Source organism: Chanos chanos, chromosome 10 (assembly GCF_902362185.1).
Source record: "Chanos chanos chromosome 10, fChaCha1.1, whole genome shotgun sequence".
Classification (NCBI taxonomy): domain Eukaryota; kingdom Metazoa; phylum Chordata; class Actinopteri; order Gonorynchiformes; family Chanidae; genus Chanos; species Chanos chanos.
This window is the reverse complement of record NC_044504.1, coordinates 11,999,378-12,023,629: the sequence shown is the minus strand read 5'-3', so window position 1 is coordinate 12,023,629 and position 24,252 is coordinate 11,999,378. Positions and strand designations below refer to the sequence as shown.

Sequence of the window (24,252 nt, the reverse complement as noted above, 5' to 3'; positions counted from 1 at the left end):
AATTCACTGTTCATACAATCTCTTATTGCAGCTCAGTGGTTACTTTTCACTTTGAGTATTAAAATATCAATAAGTGTGTGTGTGTGTGTGTGTGTGTGTGTGTGTGTGTGAGAATCTGCATGCTGATCCTTTAGAGTTGTGTGGTCATGTGTTTTATGGCCTGCCTTTGTGTTGACTTTATATGGATACAGAATGTGTATGGTTATTGTCTTAATTTTTGTACTTTGCTCATGGAATGTTTGGTGTGTGACCAGACAATAAAGGACTGTGTGTAGTGTTTGTGTTTGTGTGTGTTTGTGTGTGTGTGTGTGTGTGTGCGCGCGCGGATACCATCCCTCTTGTTAGCAAAATGATCACAATACATCCCCCTTGTTAACCTGCCATCCCCCTATGTACTGTATAGAGTAGTGTCAGTGACCATTGGGCCATCCCCTCTGTCAAACAATTACAAATCACCTACTATGTGTAATTATACCGAGTGTAACTCAGGCATTTCCAAATTTACTGCAAGTCTTCTATAGGTTTCATTCAGTTTGACATGGAAATTCACCATAAAGCCATAAAGGTCCAGACAGACCCCCCCCCTCTCTCTGTCAGTCTGTCTCTCTCTCTCTCTCTCTCTCTGTCTCTCTCTCTCTCTCTCTCTCTCTCTCTCTCTCTCTCTCTCTCTCTCTCTCTGATTGTCTGTCTCTCTCTCTCTCTCTCTCTCTCTCTCTCACTCACTCGCTCTCAGACAGGGAGACACAGAGAGTGGTAAACAGCTGTTGTTTGTTTGTCTGTGGTTAGCTCTATGTCTCCAGAAGTGTTCATTAAAAAAAGAAAAAAAAAAAAGCCCCCTCCCTCATCCCTGCCCTCCCATGCTCATCCTCTCTGTACTCTAGCCCTTCATCTGAAGTGCCTCATTAAGACTTCTCTATTACACAGCTCAGATCTCAAACAACTTCTTTCTTCACCCGTCCCCCATTCACACGCACTGTCACCAGCACCACCAGGGCAGGGCTATATAGACAGGAGAGACAAGAAAGGAGGCGTTTGAACGAGAGAGAGAGAGAGAGAGAGAGAAAAAAAAGGCAGTGAAGTTGAAGATAAGAGGAGGTTCATCATAGGTCTAATGTGATTGGTCAGTCGTCGGGCATGCGTCAGATAATTTCATCCTGCTCTTTATTAGACGCTTTCTGGTGACCCGAAGGGCACTTTTTTATTCCTTCGTTCATTCATCCATTCATTTTAAAGACATAGGTCTTCATCTTTGTATAAATTGGGCAGTAAATGTGCAGGTGTATTCTCTCCTCTCCTCTCCTCTCCTCTCCTCTCAGATTTGTCTTTATTGAAGTTAAATGGCCTTTGTTGCTGTTTAGATGAAGAAGTGCTCAGAGTCTCAGAGTGGGGGGGGGCTTGACCTCTGGTCTCTTGGTGTTCTTCTCTCTACCGTCAGGAGGAGGAGGAGGAGGAGGAGGAGGAGGATGAAGGCAGTCCGTGTTAGCTGTGACATTACGCTCAGTCAAAGTGCCAACCTGTCAATCACAATCTTTTTTTAATGAGATGCACATTCGTCTGACAAACAAACCAGGCAGCTGTCTGTTTGTTTGTTTGTCATTTTCTCTGTCTGTGCTTTGTTGGTCTGTCTGTCTTATTCTCTGTGGTTTAGGGAGGCTCTTCTGGTCATGTGGAGAAACTCACTCTCGCTCACTCATTATCTAAGCCGCTCATCCTAATTAGGGTTGCAGGGGGTGCTGGAGCCTATCCCAGCATACATTGGGCAAAAGGCGAGGAAGCACCCTGGACAGGTCGCCAGTCCGTCACAGTATGGAGAAACTCTATGGATGACATAACCCATCTGTGGATAATGTGAGATGTCATTAATTGCAGGGAATTTTGCAGCATCTGTAGTGACAAACAGACACAGCTGTCTAATGACACCGCCTCTGATTAGAGCATACATCTTTCAGAAGCATGGTCTGCACATGGCTGGTGAAAGGCTTGATTACATATTTATTTGTGTCATATTTTTGGGGTGAAAACGTAACGCTTTGCTGAGTCGGTTTTTTTTTGTTTTTGTTTTTTTTTCCTCCCCCCATCCACAAAAAGAGAAAAGGAATCTTAATGATCGGGTTCCGGTCGCCATGGAAATGCCCCTTTATCTTCTCACTGGAGCAACACACACTGCTCCACCCTGGACATTCTCTCCCTCTCCCTCTCCCTCTCCCTCTCTCTCTCCCTCTTTCTCTCTCCCTCTCTCTCTCTCTCTCTCTCTCTCTCTCTCTCTCTCTCCCTCTTTCTCTCTCTGTTTCTGTGCATGGGGGACATCAGTTTAAGCAGCAAAGGAACGCGCGCACTTGGTATCAGATGTGGCAGGTGATGTTTTTTCCACTCATATTCTGAGCCGTTCAAACACACAGCCTGTTTCTCATCTCTAGATTCCCAACCTGATTCTCATCTCGTTCTTGTCCCACTGTCTTCTCTTCTGTGTGTGTGTGTGTGTGTGTGTGTGTTCCTCTCTCTCTCTGTTTTTTTTTTTTTTTTTCCAGTCACCTAGCCTAGGATCTCATCTGCCTTATGATCTTTAATAAACCCACCCACTGTGTCACCTCTGTCTGTCTCTCTCCTTCTCACCTTTTCTCTGTCTCCCTTTCCTGTACCAGACCGAGACTTATTCTCTCTCAGTAAACACTGTGAAATACCTCACTCAGTACCACCTCCGAGTCAGCCAATGTCTCTTTACATAAAAAAGGCATCCGTACAAAGACAGAGTGAACATATTTAGGTTTTATATATTCATGCTGAACACTGATCAAATCACTCTTTTGCCTCTGGGAGGTCTGGAGAATTGGTGGATACCCGTGTTTCAGATGTTTCTGTTCAAATAAATATTCTAATGACTGTTATACCAAGTTAAATTCCCCCCTGAAGTTGAGAGTGATGTAAGAGTAGACTGAATGTGAACACAGAGAAGCCCAGCTCTCCATCTCCTCTGAGCTAAGCTCTTGACTCTTAGTGTCTAACTCAAGGACGTCTTTTTTCTCCTCTTTCGCTCCGTCCAATACTCATTTAGTTGAGCCTTGGGGCATTTGGGGAGCGTACAAATCGCTTTAGTCAGGTAACCTTTGAGACCAGCACTCAGTGTGGTGTGTGTGGGTGTGTGTAAGAGACAGTGTGTTTATCACTGGGTTATTACAGAGAGGTCAGCACGTCGCAGCCCGTCACATCACTCCTGCCGCCGTCGTTATTTTGTGTGTGTGTGTATGTGTGTGTGTGTGTGTATGTGTTAAAAAGCTCTCTCAGGTGATGAGTCAATCTCTTGGGCAGCTTGAGGTTTTTGTTTGTGTTAAAATGGACTATTTGGACTCTGTGAATTGAGAGAGAGAGATAGAGATAGTGTGCTGTCCAAACTATTGCTCAGCCGCTCATGTTTTTAAAACCTGAAAATATATGTGACAGTAACACACACTGACACAGTCCTGTGAGAACAGCAGATTCAGAACAACACACCTACACACACACACACACACACACACTCAAACAACTGAGTCCCTCTGTAAATGAATGTAATCCCTGTATCAACTCAAACAGACTGACTCAAGACACACACCAGTCAAACACACACACCCCAGTAAAACTCTCAATCTCAGACAGACAGACAGACACACACACACACACACACACACACACACGCTGACCCAGTAATCAAATCAAACCCCCAAATGCTCCTGATAGCCTTCAGGAAGGTTCCTTCACTAACTCGACGTCTTCATTTTACTGACTTCTTTTTTTTTTTTTTTTTTTCATCTGCAAAATGATAAAAGGATAATTCTCATCCGAGACTCTCACCCAAGACTATTTTATCTTTTTCCAAAGAGGTTAATCCTCTCTTCTCCTTCCTCAAGGGGGTCGACATTAAAAGCTTAGAGAAAGAGCGGTGAGAGGAACGGTGGTAAGTGGCTTCTCCTGTAGTGGCCCAACCTCCATGTCTGGGTCTGGCTGTTTTAGGTCTCATCTGTACTCACATCTAACAAACAGGGCAGTGGCACTGGGGCAGGAAGTCACGCTCGGCTGATAACTGGGCACACAGGAAGTGACCTGGCTGGAGGTCTTTTAGGGAGGGGTTGCATGTATCATCCTCAGAGAGAATCCGGGGGGGGGGGGGGGGGGGGGGGGGGGGGGGTGCCTCCACGAGTTTTTGTGGCAATGTTGTTACTGTTGTGCTAATGAAAAACAGCCCCAGCTGAGCGAGAAGTTTGTTAGCTACAGCGGAAACAATATTAATTTTGAAATGCTTAAAAACCTACAGAAATGTTAAAGGAAAAAAAAAAACCTTTCATGATTACTGTCTGTATTCCCTGTGTGTTTGCATGGTTGGCATGTATTCCATATATTTTTGTAAATGTTCTGTAGTCAGTGAGAAGTGTCATATTGTCTTTGTCTGTGTTTACGGCGTAGTTCACTACAAAGTCTGGGTTTTAGGGTGGTTAAGGCTTAGTTCACTGCATAGTCTGGGGTTTAGGACAGTTAAGACTTAGTTCACTGCATAGTCTGTGTTTTAGGACCGTTAAGACTTAGTTGACTGCATAGTCTGGGGTTTAGGGCCGTTAAGACTTAGTTGACTGCATAGTCTGTGTTTTGGGACCGTTAAGACTTAGTTGACTGCATAGTCTGGGGTTTAGGACAGTTAAGACTTAGTTGACTGCATAGTCTGGGGTTTAGGACAGTTAAGACTTAGTTCACTGCATAGTCTGTGTTTTGGGACTGTTAAGACTTAGTTCACTGCATAGTCTGGGGTTTAGTACAGTTAAGACTTAGTTGACTGCATGGACGGTCAGAGAAACTGACGCAGGAGGTTGAGGGTAAGAGTTTGGATGTTGTGTTAAAAGCCTGAGCTGCAGGAGTTGACTTGCTCATTCAGGGCAAACACAGGAGGCGTGTGTGTGTGTGTGTGTGTGTGTGTGGTCGAGGTCTGAGCAGAGAGAGAGTTGTTTCTGTGTGTGGTGTGTGTGTGTGTGTGTGTGTGTGTGAAAGAGAGAGAGAGAGAGGCCCACACCAACACCAATAAAAGCTTCGCCTAGCCAGGGCTCTGAGGTTGTCTCTTCGATTTCCCTTCAGTTGAAATGAGGAAGACACAACATCTCTCTCTTACACAGCGTTTAGGCATTAGCTCCACGGCTACAAAACTCAATACATCCATAAACACATGTTGCAATTAGCCCATTACCACATTTGCTCCCATTGATCAGAATAAGTGTACACTAAGTGCTGCCCCTCTGATAGGAAAAGGTTGAAGAGGTAAACCAAAGGATTGGATCTGTGTTATTGCTAATATGCTCCACATCAGTAACAAAGCTGGTAACTGCTGTTGCTAATGCTGGCAAACTGCTCTGCTCACGCTTATGAAGACTGACTCCACAAGGATTATAACACAACACACACTCACGACCCCGATGCACACGGCTAACCATACATACACAGTCGCACGTAATCTGTCTGGTCACAACGGGTATGTTATTTTTTTTTAAAAAGACACGTATGTTGACACACGGTATATTATAAAATGCCCACCCGGCTTAGCATATCATGCACTTCCACACACGCTTTTCTATTCAGTGTACAGGCACACACTTAGTCAATAACACAAGTACAGATACGTTTGATATAAACACACAGGTTCCATGAGATGCAGATACACACACCCAATCACTCTACACTCTCTGATTTTATCAGACAGGGCACAGGCGTGGGAACATAATCATCCTTTTTCCGCCTGCATTCCATCGGAAAAACATCACTCTGAATATTGGGGCTCTAGGCATCAAAGCCCCACCGTTCAGTTTCACCACGTCTTTTGTGTGTGTGTGTGTGTGTGTGTGTGTGTGTGTGACGTGTGAGACAGGAGAGCAGTACAGTCATTGAGTTTAACGTCAGTTGCCTTTTCAGGAGGACTAGCGCTGGTCAGTAAGGGAGTCCTTCCACAGGGTCATGTGTTTGTGCCTGAGCTGTGTGTGGCAGAAAAGACAGTGAGAACGTGCCTGAACACACACCCTCCCTCTGGACCTAAATATCATTTCTAAACTGATTTTATCATCTTTATCTTCTCTGTGAAGGCTGGCGCTGTGTGTGAGTGTGTGAGTGTGTGAGTGTGTGAGTGTGTGTGTGTGTGTGTGTGTGTGTGTGTGTGTGTGTGTGTGTGTGTGTGTGTGTGTGTGTGTGAGCGCACACATGTGTGTGAGCATGTTGTGCATATGTGTGCGTGTGTGTATTCTGGCATGGTTTGTTTAACCAACAGTAACTGAAACCACTTGCTGTTATTGCACTGTGTGCCGTCATATCCTGATCAGAGAGGCTCGTCTGTACTCCAAGCATAAACACACACACACACACACGCACACACACACACACACACACACAGAGAGGTACTTGCCTATCCAAACATATTCTCCCGGTTTTACAGTATTACACTTTCCCTGTTCTTGTTTTGCCTTTCAGATTCTCCTTATCCATTTTTTTAATCTTGCTCTATCCATCCACTGCATTCTCTATGCCACATTAGCCGTTCTTCGGTTCATCAGTCTTTTTATATCTGTTTCGTCCCTGCCCTGTCCGTTCTCTGTGTGTTTACAGTCGCTCTCCTTCGCCTTCTGCACCTCTTCACACAACTTTTTCTCTCTCCATTTAAAATCCTCTCATTTCGGCCCAATTCATCCACCACTGTTCTGTGCACCCTCTCTCCTCCTTCCACAACACCTTGTGCACACGCCCAGTCTACTCTGTGTGTTACTTAAGGGAAAAGGCATTGTTTACTTGTGTTTGTGTGTGTGTGTATCTTTGTGCGTGGTACCATATAAACCAAGAGCCCTGAGTTGAAACGTGACTGTCATCTGTCACTCACAGGCATAAACAAATGCATATGTGGTGCCTGATCAAAAAAAAGAAAAAAGAAAAGAAACAACTGTGGGCAAAGAAAATTGAATATGTATAATATTGTAATGAGGCAACAGTACTTCAAAGCCTTGTGTCATGAATATTCGGCATTGTATTATGCTGATTTCTCTTTGGCGAGCCTATGGAACGTCTCCTCTCTGATACATGCCACATGGCCTCTGACACAGTCCTGTTATTCATATAGACAAGTGAACAGCGAGAGGGAGGAAAAAAGTCTTAACGTATGGTATGAATTTCAAAGGAAATTTAAACTGTCAAAAAACCTGGGGGCCTTTAGAAGCTGTTTGAAAAGCGAGAGAAGGTATCATCCACTTTAGCATCTGGCTATGACAGAAGTCACACACTGCTCTCAGTCAGGGAGGGGGAGAAGAGAGAGAGAGAGAGAGAGAGAGAGAGAGAGAGAAATGGGTAGAGAGGTATACAGACAGTTTGATAAATTGTTCCATGTGTCTTTTGTTCAGAATGAGGGGGTGCCTCTATGGGTTTAAACTTGAACATGAGATTGTGTGTGTGTGTGTGTGTGTGTGTGTGTGTGTGTGTGTGTGAGAGAGAGAGAGGGAGAGGGAGAGAGAGAGATAGCAAAAGAGAAAGAGAAGCTCCCTTTGTTTTCCTCTTACTTGACAGTCATGTGTTTTCACAACTGTGCATGCACACAGGTTGTGAGTTATACAGATAGGTTTTTTTTTTTTATCTCTTTCTCTCTCTCTGGCTTGGGCCCTTCAGGAAGTGGGTGTGTGCAAAGTTAGTTTAGCAAGTGGAACGGGTCACAGAGCAGAAAGGAGGGATAGGAGGAGGAAGGGAAGGGAGGAGGGGAAAGGGAGGATGCTGATTAAAATAATAAACAGCTGCTGGAAAGAAAGCTGGGTGCCAGTGGCCAGAGAGAGAGAGAGAGAAAGAGAAGGAGAGAGAGAACGCGGGAAAATGAGAGAGGGTTCTCCAGGGCACATGAAAGAAGAGAGAGTGGAGTGAAGTGAGAAATTTCTTTTAACTCAGAGAAGATACATCAGAAGAAGAGGAAGAACTTATATGTATATGTTCACTGCCTGGATCCAGACTCACAGGACTTCGGGCAGGGGAAAATACAGGAAACGATAGCCGATGAAAGAAGCACCGTCTTCAGCCTCAAGTCGTTTGGCATCACCCTGTTGCTCCAGTTCTCTGGACCATGGACCACTGCTGTTAATGCACAAGAGGAAATAAGCTACACTTTGCTCAACATGCAATAACTGAGCTTAACTAGCTGTCTTTAGATGAAAGACTGCACAATGGTACAAGTCGATAAGAAACAGAGAAAGCCGGCGCAGAGAAGGGGACTTTCACTGGAGCAACTGCAAAGTCACTTTGCGGATAATCAGCGTTTCCCCTGAGATTAAAACTGAAGGCATTTCCCTAAACGTGGCATTTCCCCCGGTCGGCCATTCCACCTTTGTTCTGAGATGGTCGTGGCTGATACGGCGTGTGGACTCTGTTGGCTGTCAGAGCTGCTGTTTTCCCCGAGAGCTACGCCGAGCTCCATGGTCCTCCCCCACCTCTGCCCGCCGTCCCGGCCCACACAGAGGGCCTTTCACTGGGCTAATTGAGCACGAACGCCTGCCCGTGGGTCACAGGACGCTGGAGGAAACAGGGAGTCGTCTGTGTGAGCGAGTGTACGGACTACCGGCGTAAGGTTCCCGGACCAACCGCCAAAACAGAAGTTGGCGCTTGTCTTATCTGCTCAGGGAAAAGACTGCATTTGAAGAAACAGACAGAAGTCTTCACAGCTCTATCTACCTCCGTATCTATAACACTACACACTGCATCTCTGGATACCACTCCTCCAGGATTCCAGACTTTCCGGGCCAGCTTTGAGTCATGATCATCGGGCAGCCCGTTAGTCTCTGCGGGCCTCTCTCCCCAAGCCCCAGAGGATGATATCAACATGTATATACGCACTGCCAACACGCTCCGTCGCTCACACACGTGGGAATTGTACGGCGTTAAGGGAAACGGAGGAAGCGTGTGTGTGTGTTTGCCGGCGCGTCGGTTGCTGGATTTGAAGAGGATTGCGTCTCTGACCCCTAAGGGCTGGAGGGGTCTGCTGGATGAACCTTTCTTCCTGTCTCCTTCTCTCTCTCTCTTTTTCTCTCATTCGGTTTCGGATGTAGACACTGCGCACCATGATTGGCCTGAACTTCAGCCTCCAGGAGCTCCTCCGCAAGTTCGAGGAGGTAGTTTAGTTTGGTTTAGTTTGATTTCCTTTTCGTTTGTGTTTTTTTTCATGTGGTTCTCTTGATTCTCTCAGTGCATGGAGGGAAAAGAGAGAAACGTGTGTGATCTCTGGACGGTAGAGGACCCCTTTATCTGGATGCCCACTGCACCACACACACACACACACACACACGTTATTCAGAATTCTGCAGGTCGTGATTTACTAGAAGCAGTGCGTGAAGACACAGTCTACCATTCAAAGCATTTGGTGCTTGTCCCTGCTTGTGAGGGGTGTGTGTGAGTGTGGGTGTGTGTGTGTGTGTGTGTGTGTGTGTATGCGCGCGTGCGCGCAAACTTTTGAGAATCTCAGTCTAAACCCCGTGTGTCAAAATGTGGGGCTTTATTGGAAGATCCACTGCAGTGCTGTGTTACTGATTAATACTCATGACCAAACACACAGTTTAGCTGAAATTCTCAGTGTTGTTTAAGTAGTAAGTGAATGTAACAAACATGCACAGATGCTCTTGTGTTCTGCTGGTTGGATGGATTTAGATGTCAGATTTATTTAGGTTTGTGTGTGTCTCTGTGTAAATGCAAATGTATGTGTGTCATGTAGATTAGTGGTGTGTGTGTGTGTGTGGCCTTGTCGTGTGCCAGTGTTTATGTGAGTGTGGCATTGTTGTTTTGTGTGTGTGTGTGTGTGTGCAATGAGCTGTGGTGCATAGTGCCACTTCAGTAAACAGAATGGGCAGAGGGTCTGCTCACATCAAACACCCCCCTCTTTTTCTCTCTCTCTCTCTTTCATTTTCTCTCTCTCCCTCTCCCTTAAATTTGGGGTTAAATTTGTTCATTTGAATGAGTCTGAATGAGAGGGTGTCATTAAAAACGCAGAGCAATTAATTTGCTTATTGGAGAGTGATTCCTTTATAGCTAATTTTATAGGTCGAGGAAGCAGGAGTGTGTGCATGTGTGTGTGTGTGACAGTGTGGTGTAAAACCTCATTCTTCAAAGGAAGGGGTGAGACAGAACACATGTCATTACACTGCAAACTTTTTTATTAACCTTAAATGAATAAACAGCAAAGAGAGATCACACACACAGACACACACGTTCACTCACAGAGCTGGGCTCTATAATGAGCTTCTGTAGTGTGTGTACAGCCTATGATGACCAGTGAAACAGAGTGTATGTTGATGTCAGTCCTGCTTTAATGATTGCCAAGGATCGCAAAGGCAAACTTCATTAACACTTGTGCTAGAGGGTCACACATTCCCTATATGAGAACTTAGTTACAGTCACACTCTCTCTCTCTCTCTCTCTCTCTTGCTCTCTGTCATGAAATGCATGTTTATATCGTGAGAGAGCCCTCTGTAGCTTAAGATATTTGTAAATTCACAGACATACAGAGAGAATAAGTAAGAATAAGAGAGTAAGTCAACTTCTCAAGCTAGAGCTACGTCACACAAACACAGCCAGGCCAAAAAAAAAAAAAGACTACAAAAACCCCCTAAACTGGTCCCTTTGCAGGCACATGTCATGTGCCCATTCGTACTGTACACCACGTCCTCTCCCCCCCCCCCCCCCCCCCCCCCCTCTCTCCCCCTATGTCGTAATGAAATGTGCAGCTCATGTCTGATGTCAGGTTCTCTGCGGTGTGGTATTAACTGAGAATGTTTTTCTGGAGGAGAGAGAGAGAGAGAAGGAGAATGTGTTAAAGAGAAGAGGGCACTTTGTGAATGAGCTGGAACAGGCTCAAACACCTCTGTCCCCCCACCCTCACACCTCTTTCACACAATCCATCACTCACTCACTCTCTCTCTCTCTCTCTCTCTCTCTCCCTCTCTCTCTCTCCCTCCCTCTCTCTCTCTCCCTCCCTCTCTCTCTGTTTGTTTTTCTGCTCTTGCTGTATCATAGCTGTGCTATATCTGTGTAAGCATCAGCTGTGATAGACAATTTAATTTCATTATTTTGGAGTAAATTTGATGCTTGTAGATTTGGCTGTCTCTTCCGGAATTTAATATACCTCAGTGAAGTAAATACGTGTGTGTGTGTGTGTGTGTGTGTGTGTGTGTGTGTGTGTGTGTGTGTGTGTACGCTCGCACGCACACACGTGCTTGTTTGTGTGTGTCTCTTTGTCTGTCTGTCTGTGTCTGTAGGCATGTGTACATGTGTGTTTGTACTTACATGCATCTAGTGAAATATACAGATAAACAAAAGATTGTTCACACACACACACGCACATACACACACACACACAGGCACACACACACAGAGCTGCCACAGCTGCTGGCAACTTTATCTCCCTTTGCTTGATTTATTTTTTGATGTTTCATTTAGTTTCTCCGTCAGAAAGGCAAACCCATTACCTGCCTGCCATTAGCCCTGCTTTGATGGACACCCTAGGTGTGTGTGTGCGCGTGTGTGTGCGTGCATGTGTGTGCGTGTATGTGTGTGTGTGTGTGGAGCTGTGTATGTGAGATGTTTAGGCTGAATGAGAAAAGGAGGAGTAAATACAATGGTTAAATTATTTTTTTGCACAATTCTAATGGACATGAACCCAAAAACACACACTTTGCTCATACACACACACGCACAGCTCCCTAATGAAACCATGACTTTGGGGATAACATGAGGTGGCAGGTTACTATAGTGCTTTCAGGGAGGAGGAGATCTTGATTTTCATCCTTAACCTCTTTGTCTCTGTGCCTGTCTCTCTCTCTGCCTGTCTGTCTATCTCTCTGTAGGATATCCAGGCTGAGATCGACGCCCATAATGATATCTTTAAGAGTGTGGAGAACAGCAGACCCAAGATGGTGAAAGCACTGGGTAGCTCAGAGGAGGCTGTGTTCCTCCAGCAACGCCTGGACGACATGAACCAACGATGGAGCGACCTCAAGGCTAAATCTGCCAACATACGGTTAGTGTGGCAGAGCCACAGAGGAGTAAAACCCAAGAGGACCGCACTCATAGTGTGTCACACACAGCTGTTCACACAGAGTGACCAATTCAGTCTAATTAATAGACAGATTAATAGACAGTTAATTAGCTTAGATAATTAGACTCATCCCAGAAACATTCATTTGTTGTCAAGTACACATAAATAAGGTCAGTGGATAAGTTTGTAGGATGTTCAGTGCCACTAAACACCCAGAGACGCACACTGTGTACAGTCCAGTTCACTAAAGCATGGGTTTTATGGCACAACTGGACGGTCACACAGACTTTAAAAATCAAAAAAATGTGAAGAGAAAATGAGCTTGCCTGGTTCATGTACATTATACTCTAGACTCACCAACAGTTACTGGCTTCCTACTGCCAGTAGAAACCTCTAGGTCCGTATGTTAATGTGGAATTTCCATATCACACACTCTAACCAACACATTTTCCACTGAGAGCGGTGAAGCCATGTGGATATGAAAAAAAAACACCCTTTTAGTATTCATCCGTTTTTAGTATTCATCTGTTTTTACATTTGTGTCTGTGTTTGCGTGCACGCATGCGGACGCCTGTGTGCATGTGTGTCTCTCTGTGTGTGTGTGTGTGTGTGTTTGCTCTGAACAAGCTGTCCTGTGCCATACTGAAGTGAGACAGGTTGTCCGCTCTGTAATGATTCAGGGGTTAATCACACACAAACATCTGTCCATTACTCATATCAATTTAAATGACGCGCAGAGAAGAACCAACATGTTTTTCCATCTCTTCCAAAGGAACAGAAAAACTATGAATATGAATTTATTGCACTTCTGCAGCTTAATTGTTGATATATTTTGAAATTACAGTAAAGGAGTTTTATTGCATCTCCTGTAGGGAGGGAGGGAGGAAGGGAGGGATGGAGCGAGAGGGGGATAGATGGATGGTGTTGGAAAGAAATGAGGCCCAGTGGGAAAGAGATGGATGGAGAGCGGAGGCAAGCGATAAAGAGAGAGAGTCCGGAGAAAAGGAGGATCTGAGAGGACAGAGGGATTAGGGAAGGGTAGGGGCAACAGAACCAGAGAGAAAGATACAGTGTAAAAGAAAGAGAGTTAATTGAAAAAGACAGACAGAGAAAGAGGGAGAGATGGAGAGAGTATAGGTTGGGAAAAGAGAGCTTTCCCAGTGGTGAGACTGATGATGTATGCAGGGCAGTGTGTGTGTGTGTGTGTGTGTGCACGCACACTGTGTAGTATTTAATGTCTGTGTATGTGTTTGAATCTGTAGTATTTAACTCTAATTAAGGCTTAATTAGTGAACATGCATAATTAGAGAAGCTGATGACATTGGCCTGTTGTTCACCTTTATTACCAAGAGACATCACAACAGAGAGCTTGCCCCCCCCCCCGCTACTCTCTCCCCCTCACACATGCACACAAACGATATGCAAGCTCACGCATACACAGTGACACAAATACACACAGATGTACAAGTACATACAAATGTGCACTCTCTCAGACCTATATGCATGGAAATGCTTTTTTTTGTTTTAGTTTTGGCTTTTCGTCTACGCCTTTTTCACTCATCACAACACACACATACACACGCACACACACACACACACACACACACACACACACACACACACACACACACGCACAGTTGTACCATATTGTGCAGTCTCCAAGCACTTTCAATTAGCGTCTATAGCTGACTAAGCTGTGTGTTAAATGTGTGTGTGTGTGTGTTGCAGAGCCCATTTGGAGGCCAGTGCAGAGCGATGGAGCAAGCTGCTCTCTCTGTTAGAGGAGTTGTGGAGGTGGATCTGTCTCAAAGATGAGGAGCTGACCAAACAGATGCCTATTGGAGGAGACGTCCCCACAGTGGTACAGCAACAGTTCCACTGCACGGTCAGTACTGCCTCACACAACGCTATCACTTAACACTACTGCCTCGCACAACGCTATCACTTAACACTACTGCCACACACAACGCTATCACTCAACACTGCCACTGCATGGTCAACACTGCTACTCAACACTATTACTCAACACTACAGTGCATTACCATCACTTAACAGTGTCATTGTATGATCAGATCTGCCACTCAACACTGTCACTGAAAGGTCTGCACAGCCACTAAAGAGAGTCTACATAAAACCCTATGTGGTTTTAAAGACGTCTAAGCAACAGCGTGACAGGGTTAGTTATGTATTTGTATTTTATCAGTGCTGGTCTGTGGGTGGACAGGGCAGCTGTAAGTTATGTCCTTGAATAGAGTCACAGCTGAAGTGCCCTGCAGTCATTGATTCTGTGAACCTTAATCCTACAGAATTGTAACACAAGGAAATTTATAGCATCTGATTTGTTCTGTATACATCAATACCCAGGCTCTACACTGAGACCCAGTGACCAGCCTGTATGTATGTGTGACTGTGTGTGTGTATGTTTTTGTGTTTGTGTGTGTGTGTTTGAGAGAGAGCGAGAGAGAGAAATTTTTTAACATCTAATGTCAGAGCGGTCCAATTTATCTCTTTTTACATACCTTTTTTTCATCCTCAGTCATATCAGAATCTCTCTCTGTCCTCCTCTGTGCAAACACCTAGTGGTAAGATGTGATATAGTGGTATTTTTAAGTGTTTCTGTTGGGTTTACGACCGGTTTGGTGGTTCTACTCAAGCTCCTGCCTATTCACTCAGGCCCCTTGACATCAAGTCAAATGCAGACATGCTCTAAAATAACAAAATAAAAACCTCTCGCACATCTAATCTCAGGCCCAGACCTTAATCAACACAGCGAGAGATGGCCACTGGCACCACAAGGGTTTAAATTAGACAGTGTAAGACTGACAGAGGATTTAAAGGTCTTTTTGACATATGCACACTCTTTCTCTCTCTAACCCTCTCCCTCTCTCTCTCTCTCTCTCTCTCTCTCTCTCTAACCCTCTCCCTTTCTCTCTGTCTCTCTCTCTCTCTAACCCCATTCTCTCTGTGTCTCTGTCTCTCTCTCTCTCTAACCCTCTCCCTCTCTCTCTGTGTCTCTCGCTCGCTCTCTAACACCCCCCCCCCATGACCCCCCCCTTTCTCTTTTTCTCTAGCTCTCTCCAACTCTCTCCCTCCCCCTCTCTCGTTTTCCTTCTCTCTCTCTCCTTCTTTTCCTCATTCCTGTTCCTTCTGTCACACACAGACAGTTTAAATAATGACCCACTGGTGTGGAGAGTAGAAAGGATTGCTTCCTACTTTGACTTTTACTCCTCATTTCTCTTTTCCTCTCTAACCCCCCCCCCCCCCCCCCCCCCCCCCCTCCTCTCTCTCTAATAGATTGTCTTTGAGCTCCCTGTGGTCTTATAAGGGCTTTGGCTGAGCTTTACAAAGAACCAGGCCTTTGAACAGGTCACACTTGATTAGCCGCGAAGGCTAACCAGACGGGCAGACTAGGAAATATTGAAATATGGAAATATATAAATATATGAACCAGTATGAGCTTTGAAAGGGCTTAGAGGGGTTAAGCAATTGTGTCTGTATCTGAGGACTTACAGAGCAGAGGAGAGCAAGCCATTTAGAGAGAGAGAGAGAGGAGAAAGTTCAGACACAATCAAAAAGCCAAAAAAAAAGAGAAAGAGAGAGTGATGGAGGAATGGCTATTGTTAGAGGAAAAGGGACGGGTTGTCTCTACAGTCGCTGGATGGCTTAAAAAGGACAGAAAAGTGACACAGAGAATGCAGAGAACTTTGGGAGCTGACTTTTGGCAAATGGAACTGACCTTATTCAGTCTGTCCTTTCACAGAGAGGTTTGACCAGCTCAGAATAGTTTTATTAATTTGCTCCTGAATGTTGTGGCCTTTTCCAGGGAAGAGTGTGCGTATGAGTCTGTGCGTACGAGTCTGTGTGTGTGTGTGTGTGTGTGTCTCTGTCTATCAAGAAGTTAGACATAAAGAGCATGTTTCTCAAACCTGTATCAGATGTGACATTCAAAAAGTTGGGTTGCCTCCCTGAAGCAGTCTTATATTTGATCAAAACCAGTTTAAGAGGGTTTTTTTTTTTTAAATCTCTGTTCTTAAATTGCATAGTAGATTAAACACCGAGTGAGGAGTGTGTGCTGAACGTGCTGGGATGCTGATTGCTACTTAACGCTGATAGTTTGAAGAGCTTCTGTGTTCATTATTGATTGGAATGTGTGCGTGTGTGTGTGCGCGTGTGTGTGTGTGTTTTCCCGCTGATGTCCCTATAATAGATTTTATTAATCACACATTCAATTACCAATCAAATACCTCCTCCACAGTGTTCCCGTGATTAAACTCATCAATCTACTTTATTAAATTAATAGCTTGAGGAGGGGACTATGTGTGTGTGAGAGAGAGAGAAAAAGAGAGAGGAAGAAAAAGAGAGAGAGAGTCTTAGATAGTGTATCTGTCTTTTGTCTGTTTGTCCCATCACCTGTAGATCTGCACAGTAGTACCTTACCTCAGTACTCGCTCTCATCACAGCCTTCATGTTGCATATTTCAAAAAAATAAATCGAATTGAAGCAGCTAAAAACCACAGGTTATTCATAATTACAATCAAATGGGGGGCATGCCAGATGTCACACATTATGGTTGTCATGAATTTTCATGGACGAGGAAGTTGTCCTAGAATGCTCATGAATTTGTTGGCACATAAGGGTTTGAATCCTGAAGTTATAGTCTTTGCTCAGTGAGCATTAAAATTGATGCTACATCTCAGCTTTGTGCCATAGCCATTGTTTCTTTTGACTTTCTCCTTTTAAAATGTTATTTCAGAAGAGTTAGGATTTTAAAGCAGTTCAGAAATTGATTGTGTTTAATAGCTGTAGGCCAAGTGCAGGTTTAACGCTGTCTAATGCTGAATGCAGGCCTAAGCTAAAAGGTCAGTGCTGATATGTTAGACAACCTTTCACATTGCAGTAACATTACAAAAAAAAAAGGCATGTCCTAGTTTGAACTAATTCAAACCACTAAACACTTCTATTTCTCTTACCTGTGAATGCTAGGCTGAGTCCCGAAAGCTTGGTTTGAACTTGACGCTAGGCTAAGCTATGCTAATGCTAAGTGAAAGTAATCACGTTGTCTCAGTGATTGATTCTGGCCATTTGGGTCTGGATTTCTTAAAATATGAGACAGATTAAGCTGCCCTTCGCCCATGGCCTTATCAAAAGCTCCTGAAAGAAAAGAATAGCTTGCACTTTGCATAATTACTCATCTTTGACTAGCTCTAAATATCTTACTCATTTATATCTGAAGACTCCTTTTCTGGACTCAATTAGCAGTCTTAGAGACAATGTAAGTTCTTTTTCTAAGTCTTCCCTTGACTTTTCCCTTCTGTATGTTTTTTCTTAAGGCTGACGTATGTTTTCTGAAGAGCAATTGTAAGGTTTAATTAGGTCTAATGAACAGAATAAAGATTTAAGAGCCAAGAGAAATGAAGGAAACCTTCTCAGTTGAGGTATCGATTGTCAGGCTGTTTTCAGAGATTAGCGGGTTTTTTTCTCGTTCAAACAGTATTCAAAATGAATGGCCTGCTTTAAAAGATCTCCTAGGCAGAGGCTGGAATGAATGCCTGTATACAAAACCAAAATTAGGCTCATGGAACAAATGCTTTTGTACCACGGCTGGGCTGTAGATGTCTAACCGAAAAAAAATCCAGTCGAGAGATGTTTGAACACAATGCTAAGATTTCTGTTAGTCCAGAGGGATGAATGAAACTAATCACTAACACATTACTGCTATACAATAGCACTGACTTCTGCATGAACCACACTCAGCGTTCCCTCTGGACAGAGCAAAAATTGAATTTGGCTTTAGGTCTAAAAAAAGCTCCCTCAAAAAAAAAAAAAAGAAAAAAAAAAGGCCAAAACAATACAAAACAACAACAACAAAAAACCCAGCAAAACCAAACCAAAAAAAAAAAAAAAAGCTACTGTCCCCACTGCTCACTTTCCTTGCCCTCTTTGGTGTGCCCGCCTTTCATTTCTTTCTATAAAGACAAGAAACAGCATGCTTGCAATGTGACGATGGCTTTTTTGTTTTTTTAATTAAATGGAAAATCTCATGAATATTTGAACATTTTGGTCAAGAGTGATGAGATCACGCATCACAGCATCAGCGGTCTGTTGTCCTCCTCCTCACACACATGCTGGATCAGATGCTCCTAGTCTGGTTGGTCTGTCAGCGAGGTCACGACCTACAACAGTCACACACGTGCACCCCCCCCCCCCCCCCCCCCAACACACACACTCTCCCCCTCCTCTGAACAGCAGTGGTGTTGAGTCTACAGCTACAACAGTCCTACTTCTTCAAGGATAAAGTCTTCAGAGAGCGGGGAGGAGTGGGAGATGATCTGAGAAATGGTCTTTTCAGCAGCTACACAAGAAAGAAAAAAGAAAGGGGGGAAAAAAGAACCCAAAGTCTGTGAAAATCCTCAGTGAACTAGTGCAAAGTTCATATTTGTGTATTGTGTGCCTGAGGCAACTAGCTTATTTTTTTGTTATGCTTGATATTTTTGTTTTCCACCCCGCAGCAGCTGTTTACTTTGTATTTTTTCCCCGTTTGGTTTATGTATTGACGAGCTATAAGAAAATGGCTTTTAGAAAATGGAGTGATTAGAGCCAGTGTTTTCTGTGTCACATCAGGGTTAGATCAGGTCATCGGCTAATCCCTTCAACAAACCAGCTTTTCTTTTTTGTTTTAAGACCAATTACGATAAAAATATATATATGAACAAAATCAAAGACGTATCACTTAGAGGGACTCACAGACATAAACAGGATACCTAGACTACCGTGACCGAGTATTTGAAAACAGGGACAGACAAACGTGTGAGAAATAACCTTAAAAAAGTATAGACGCAGTTCGGACCATCTGGCGATAAGGCGAGGCAGGCAATTAACAGCATGGCCAACAGAAGAGGAGCCGATACTGCAACCTCAGAGTGAAAGAGAACAAGAGAGATTTATTGCAATGGGAGAAAAATAAAGTAATAAAAATGTAACGAGTGACACATTCTTCACAAAGTACCGAAAACTTCCCGGATGAAACTGTCATTTCTTGTAGGAGAGGAAAGGAAATAGCAGAAAATTTTAGCGCATCACACTATGACAGACGCATGGGCACGAACACGCAGAAGAACAGACGCAGTCGCATTCCAAAACATTTTAACACACCGTTCACACACAGAAACAAAGAATGCTGATTGTTGTCTTTTGGTATCCGTATAAACTGTCTCACCCCCTGCGTGGGACTAAACCCGTCGCAAGGTTCTGCTTTAAGGACTCATTGGTAGTTTATTCACTGACTGATGTTTTGCCGTCTTTTATTTTGTTTCTTTGGATGTATTATTCATTGATTCGTTCGCTGTTGTCAAAGTTGTTTTTATTTTATTTTTTTTTTGGTAAAGTTTCTTCATTGTTCCTTTGGCCTTGTGAGTGAGAAGTGTTGTCATGGCGGGCTAAAGCATGCTGAAGGTTTTTAATGGTAACCTTGGCCTCCACATCTCTGAGAACAGTGAATTCAGTTCAAAAAGCCACCGGAGGGAAAACAAGTAAAAGACACAAAGGCAAGATGGGAGTGATGATGTGTGTTACCATAGCGATGAGTCGGGGGGGGGGGGGGGGGGGGGGCGGGGGGCCTTGGCACAGTTCAGGAGTTGCTGCCTACAAGGACAGGCTCATGTCTGAGGGACAGAAAGCGCTCTCTCATTCTTTCTATCACGCTTTCTCTCATTTTCTTTCTCTCTCTCTGTGTCATCCACCTTCCTTTCCATCTGTTTGAAGGAAGCACTTGACTCAGTAAGACTCTGTGGGTGGGAATTTTGGCCATACTACCTAATGACTTCTATTCAGAATATGTTGTGAAGGTCAGAGATTTAAGAAGCGTCCGATAGTGCAGATGCTATTTGAATTTTTTTTTCCCCCCTAGCAATAATCAATGGATTTTTGCAGCTCAGATTCAAATCCTGCAATATCAAAAGAAACTATGAAGGCATATATAAATGAATATTTGCCACATATAAAGGCAAAAATAATTCCTCCTTGTTTACTTCAAGGATTGTATTCCCTTAAATCCACACAGCCAGAAAGAGAAGAACCGGCCTTGACAAGGTAACACACACACACACACGCGCGTGCGCGCGACAAGTTTGGCCGTTTCAGTTATCCTGCAGGGGAGTTTGTCTCATATATATATTTTGTCTTTGATATTGCCCTTGTCACGGCAGCGAGCAACTCTAATACCTTACCAATGCAGGCTTCATCTCCTCCCCAAACACTTCGACCTCACACGCAAGTACTGGCCCTGCGTGATTTTCATTTAATTTCTCCTGTTCTTTCCAATAAAGAAACAATTATGGTTGGATGCGTCGCCATCTCGTGTCTTAGCTCAGCTCTTTGTGGAGAAGTTTCATTAGTATAGGGAGAGCACTAGGTTACAGTGACCCTGGCTCTTCAGACCTACTGGATATTATTGTGGAAGAATTATGAAGCTAGTTTCCTGTCACGCAACTGTTCCCCCAGGAGAACAGGGGGTTTCAACCCCCAATGCCGCCTGGAAGATGACCTTGCTTTTGCCGGAATCGATCACTGGCTGCTTTAGATGGTGGCTAATTTCTGACTGACCCCCCTGGACATGTCTGGTGCTACCCATTGTTCTAACCACCAATTGCTTTTCTCTCTGTGTTGTTGTTGCCGTCTCTCTGCTCTCTGTCTGTCTGCCTCTCTGTGTCTCTCTCTCTCCCTCTCTTTCTGTGTGTATGTACAAAGCCAGGCACAAAAATGCATAAAAAGCTAGACAAGAGGACACAAGAAGTGACTTTAAATGGCTGGTCTTGTCTGCTGTGTATCTGAATTGTTGTTGGTAATGTGAACGAGTTGATGGACGGAGCAGTTTTAATTCCCAGCACTCTGCAGTTTGGTCCTCACCTTGAAGCTGCCTGTTAAGTTGAGTAGTTTTGAAACATAACGCTTGTCTCTTTTGGGAGAGGCGATGTTGCTGACACACACAAAATGAAGACAAAAAAAAAAAAATAGAACTGAAACACTTACAACTAAAAACAGAAAAAGTCCGGGCAGGGACAATTATTTTTGATTTGTCGTCATTTCAAACTCGTCTCACGTCACACACGCTTGTGTTATGTTCTGTGTTTTTTTTTTTTGTTTGTTTGTTTTGCTTTGTTTTGGGTTTTTTTTTCTTTTCTTTTGGCCCCCTTTTTCTTGGTCAGGTTAGTGAAGTAAATATTTGATTTGCTGTGTTTATCTGAGACCTTATTTATTTATTAATTTTTCACTGCAAGGAGTTTACCTGTCATTAGTTCAAAGTATTGAGTTTATTTGTTGTAGTGTTATTATTACAGTCCCATCTCAGAGTCAGTAACCTCTGTGTGTTCCCCAGGCGCTGAGGGAGGAGCTGAAAGACCGCGAACCTGTTGTGGTCAGTACGTTGGACCAGGCCCGCATGTTCTTAGCTGACCAGCCAATCGAAGGTCCGGAGGAGCCACGCAAGAACCTACAGCCCAAAACAGGTGAGAACATTAAGTCCCTCGTCGAGAAGCCCGTAACCTTTAGCTTTGATGGGAAAGTCGAGCCTCGTTGACCTTGGTAGCTTCTCTCCAATGTCACCGTAAACTGACGAGACACATTCAAACTGTGCGCTCACTCTCATCAACCATTCTCTGTGAGAGCCGACAGGAAGAGAGTGAGAGAGCGAGTGAAATTGCGTTAAAGAAATTCTGATGTAAATTATTGAAATGAACCTCAGAAGCTTATTAGGTGATATGAGTTTTCAGCTCTGTGAAGAAAACTCTCCAAAGGGCTCTACGTCGAACAGTATCAAAAAAACACACCCAGGGCCAGTCAGTATGTTCTCGGAGGAAAGATTTCAAGTCATTTAATTTTATCTATTGATGGTTCCGACAAGTCGCGAGTTATGAAGTGTCAGTTTTCACTGACTGACGTAACTGTCTGATGTTAGGGAAATGTCAAATAAGGACACAGATCAAGCCAAGAGAGAGAGCAAGTGTGTGTGTGTGAGTGTGTGCACGCGCACGCACATGGGTATGTGTGTATGTGTGTTAGAGAGAGGGCTTCAATCAGCTGTCTCCCGAGAGCTCTGTGATGTCGCCTGCTGATTCATAGGTCTTCCAAAGTCATAGTCACTGTATTTTGCGTCTGAGTTTGTGTAATGAAATAAGTCTATGACCCAGCATATCAAGAGCCTTTGGACGCAGTATTAATATCAATTATGTTATTGATAATTTATTAAAAAAGGCTTTGATGTAGCGTTAACCCTATAGAGCAGAGAGAACTGACCGGTGTGCCACAGGCCAGAGTGTGAACACACAGGACTCTGGTAACATGATGAGCTGTATCCCAGTATGACTCGGCCTCAAAGGGCTGGAATCAGCTCCTCTCACATCTCTCCCAGAGTATCACGCCTCAGCAGCCATCTGACATGCAACCTTTTGTCTTTGCCAGTCTGTCTTTGTAACAGTCATGCTGTAATGAATTAGGAACAGTGGTCTGTAGAGTTTTTTGTTTGTTTATTTGTTGGTTGATGCAGAAGTGACTTTATGAATTAATGCTGACCCGGTTTATTTTTTTGAAATTCATGAGAGGAATTATGCACTCTTTGTAACAAACCAAAAAAAAAAAAAATTAGATGCCATATAAAACCTCAGAGCTGAAAACTCCATTCCCTGACGATCACTGTCAAACAGCAGATGACAGTGACAGTTTTGAGGCAGATGGCTGTGTAGTCAATGCGCGTTATTGTGTGAATCTGTCAGATTTGTTTGTCGTTATTAAATGTGAAAGCGTCACATCCCATATCGGGGTGAGGCGTCGCAGAAATGACACGAGCGTTGACGAGTCACGCTGTTCACTGTCAAATAAAGTGTTGTTAGGGCACGCTTTCTTACCACGGACAGGTTTACCCTCCAAGGGGAGAGGAGTTCTCGGTCAGGAAATGAAGTTTCCGGCAGGTCCAGACAAACGATAAGCCGAGACCAGTGAGCACACAGAGATACTGAAAAATAAAGTCGTTGAAATGTTGTCAGAAATGGGGTTTTTTCTTTCTCTCTTATTTTTGAACCAGTTCAGATGTTTGTTTATGACTGTAGTCTCAAAGAAGCCCTGAACACTGAACCTTTTGAGTCTTTTTAGAATCCAACATTAGCAGAGTTCACCAAGGGTTTCCATTCGCTAAGGAATCCCATCGCGGCCCCGTGACAAAAGCAATTTCTTTCTTCTTATTCCAGTAGTCAGATTACATCTCCCATCCACACTTATGTCTGTGAAAACGGATCAAACAATCCTGAACCTCCCCCTGCGTGTTTTTTTTTTTTTTTTTTTTTATAAAGTCCTCCAAATCAAAGTCAAGTACATTCTTATACATCTCTCTTTCTCAGCTTTTCTCTCTGTCTGTCTCCCGCTTTCTGTGTCTGTCACTCTTTGTCTCTCATAAATAGTCATCTTGACTGCGTGACCTATAGTTCTGTGCCGTTGTCGTCAAGCGCGCGCGCACACAGGCGGCCCTGCTGGTGATTGTGTGTTTACATGCGTGTGTGAGAGCGAGCGAGATAGAGAGACTCCCTGCGTGTGTCTTCCCTCAGATGGCAGGGCTGTGTTTCTCTCAGCAGGAGCGCTAGCAGGTTCTGATTCTCCTCTATAAACGGAGTTTGCTCTCCTTCTGCTCTTTGCTTTTTGGATGCCTCCCATCGTTGCGCTGTCTACTGTAGTTACTCAGACTTCTCTCTCTCTCTCTCTCTCTCTCTCTCTCTCAGATCTGACTCCGGAGGAGAAGGCTCAGCGTGTGGCCAAGGCCATCCGCAGGCAGACGGCCGAGGTGCGAGAGCGCTGGGAGAGGCTGCTCGGCCACGTGGGCGGCTGGCAGCAGCAGGTGGAGAGGGCGCTGGAGAAGCTCCAGGATCTCCAGAGCTCCATGGACCAGCTGGACCTGCGCTTGGCCCAGGCAGAGGAAGTCCGAGCGGGCTGGCAGCCCGTGGGAGACCTGCTGATCGACTCTCTGCAGGACCACATCACCAAAACTTCTGTGAGTAAAGTCACTAGAGAGAGGGAGGGGAAGACGGTTCAAACACTGGCAAAGTACCTTCTGATTACCCTGAGGTAGCAGGATGGAGAGCGCATTGAAAATTGCTAGACCATGGAAATCTAAAGATACAAATTGAAGCAGATTTTTGTCTTCTGGATAAATCTGAATA

At 44.2% G+C, this 24,252-nt stretch overlaps 1 protein-coding gene across 4 annotated transcripts in view; it reads left to right on the top strand.

The window, feature by feature from the left end:
• Positions 1–24,252, top strand: part of utrn (utrophin) — a 157,100-nt gene that overhangs the window by 92,130 nt on the left and 40,718 nt on the right. For all 4 annotated transcript variants that reach the window (XM_030786403.1, XM_030786402.1, XM_030786400.1 and 1 more), the window contains exons 54-57: positions 11,862–12,034; positions 13,781–13,937; positions 21,426–21,555; positions 23,815–24,083. In XM_030786403.1, the coding sequence (XP_030642263.1) occupies positions 11,862–12,034; positions 13,781–13,937; positions 21,426–21,555; positions 23,815–24,083 (729 nt within the window). The remainder of the gene's footprint in view (positions 1–11,861; positions 12,035–13,780; positions 13,938–21,425; positions 21,556–23,814; positions 24,084–24,252) is intronic.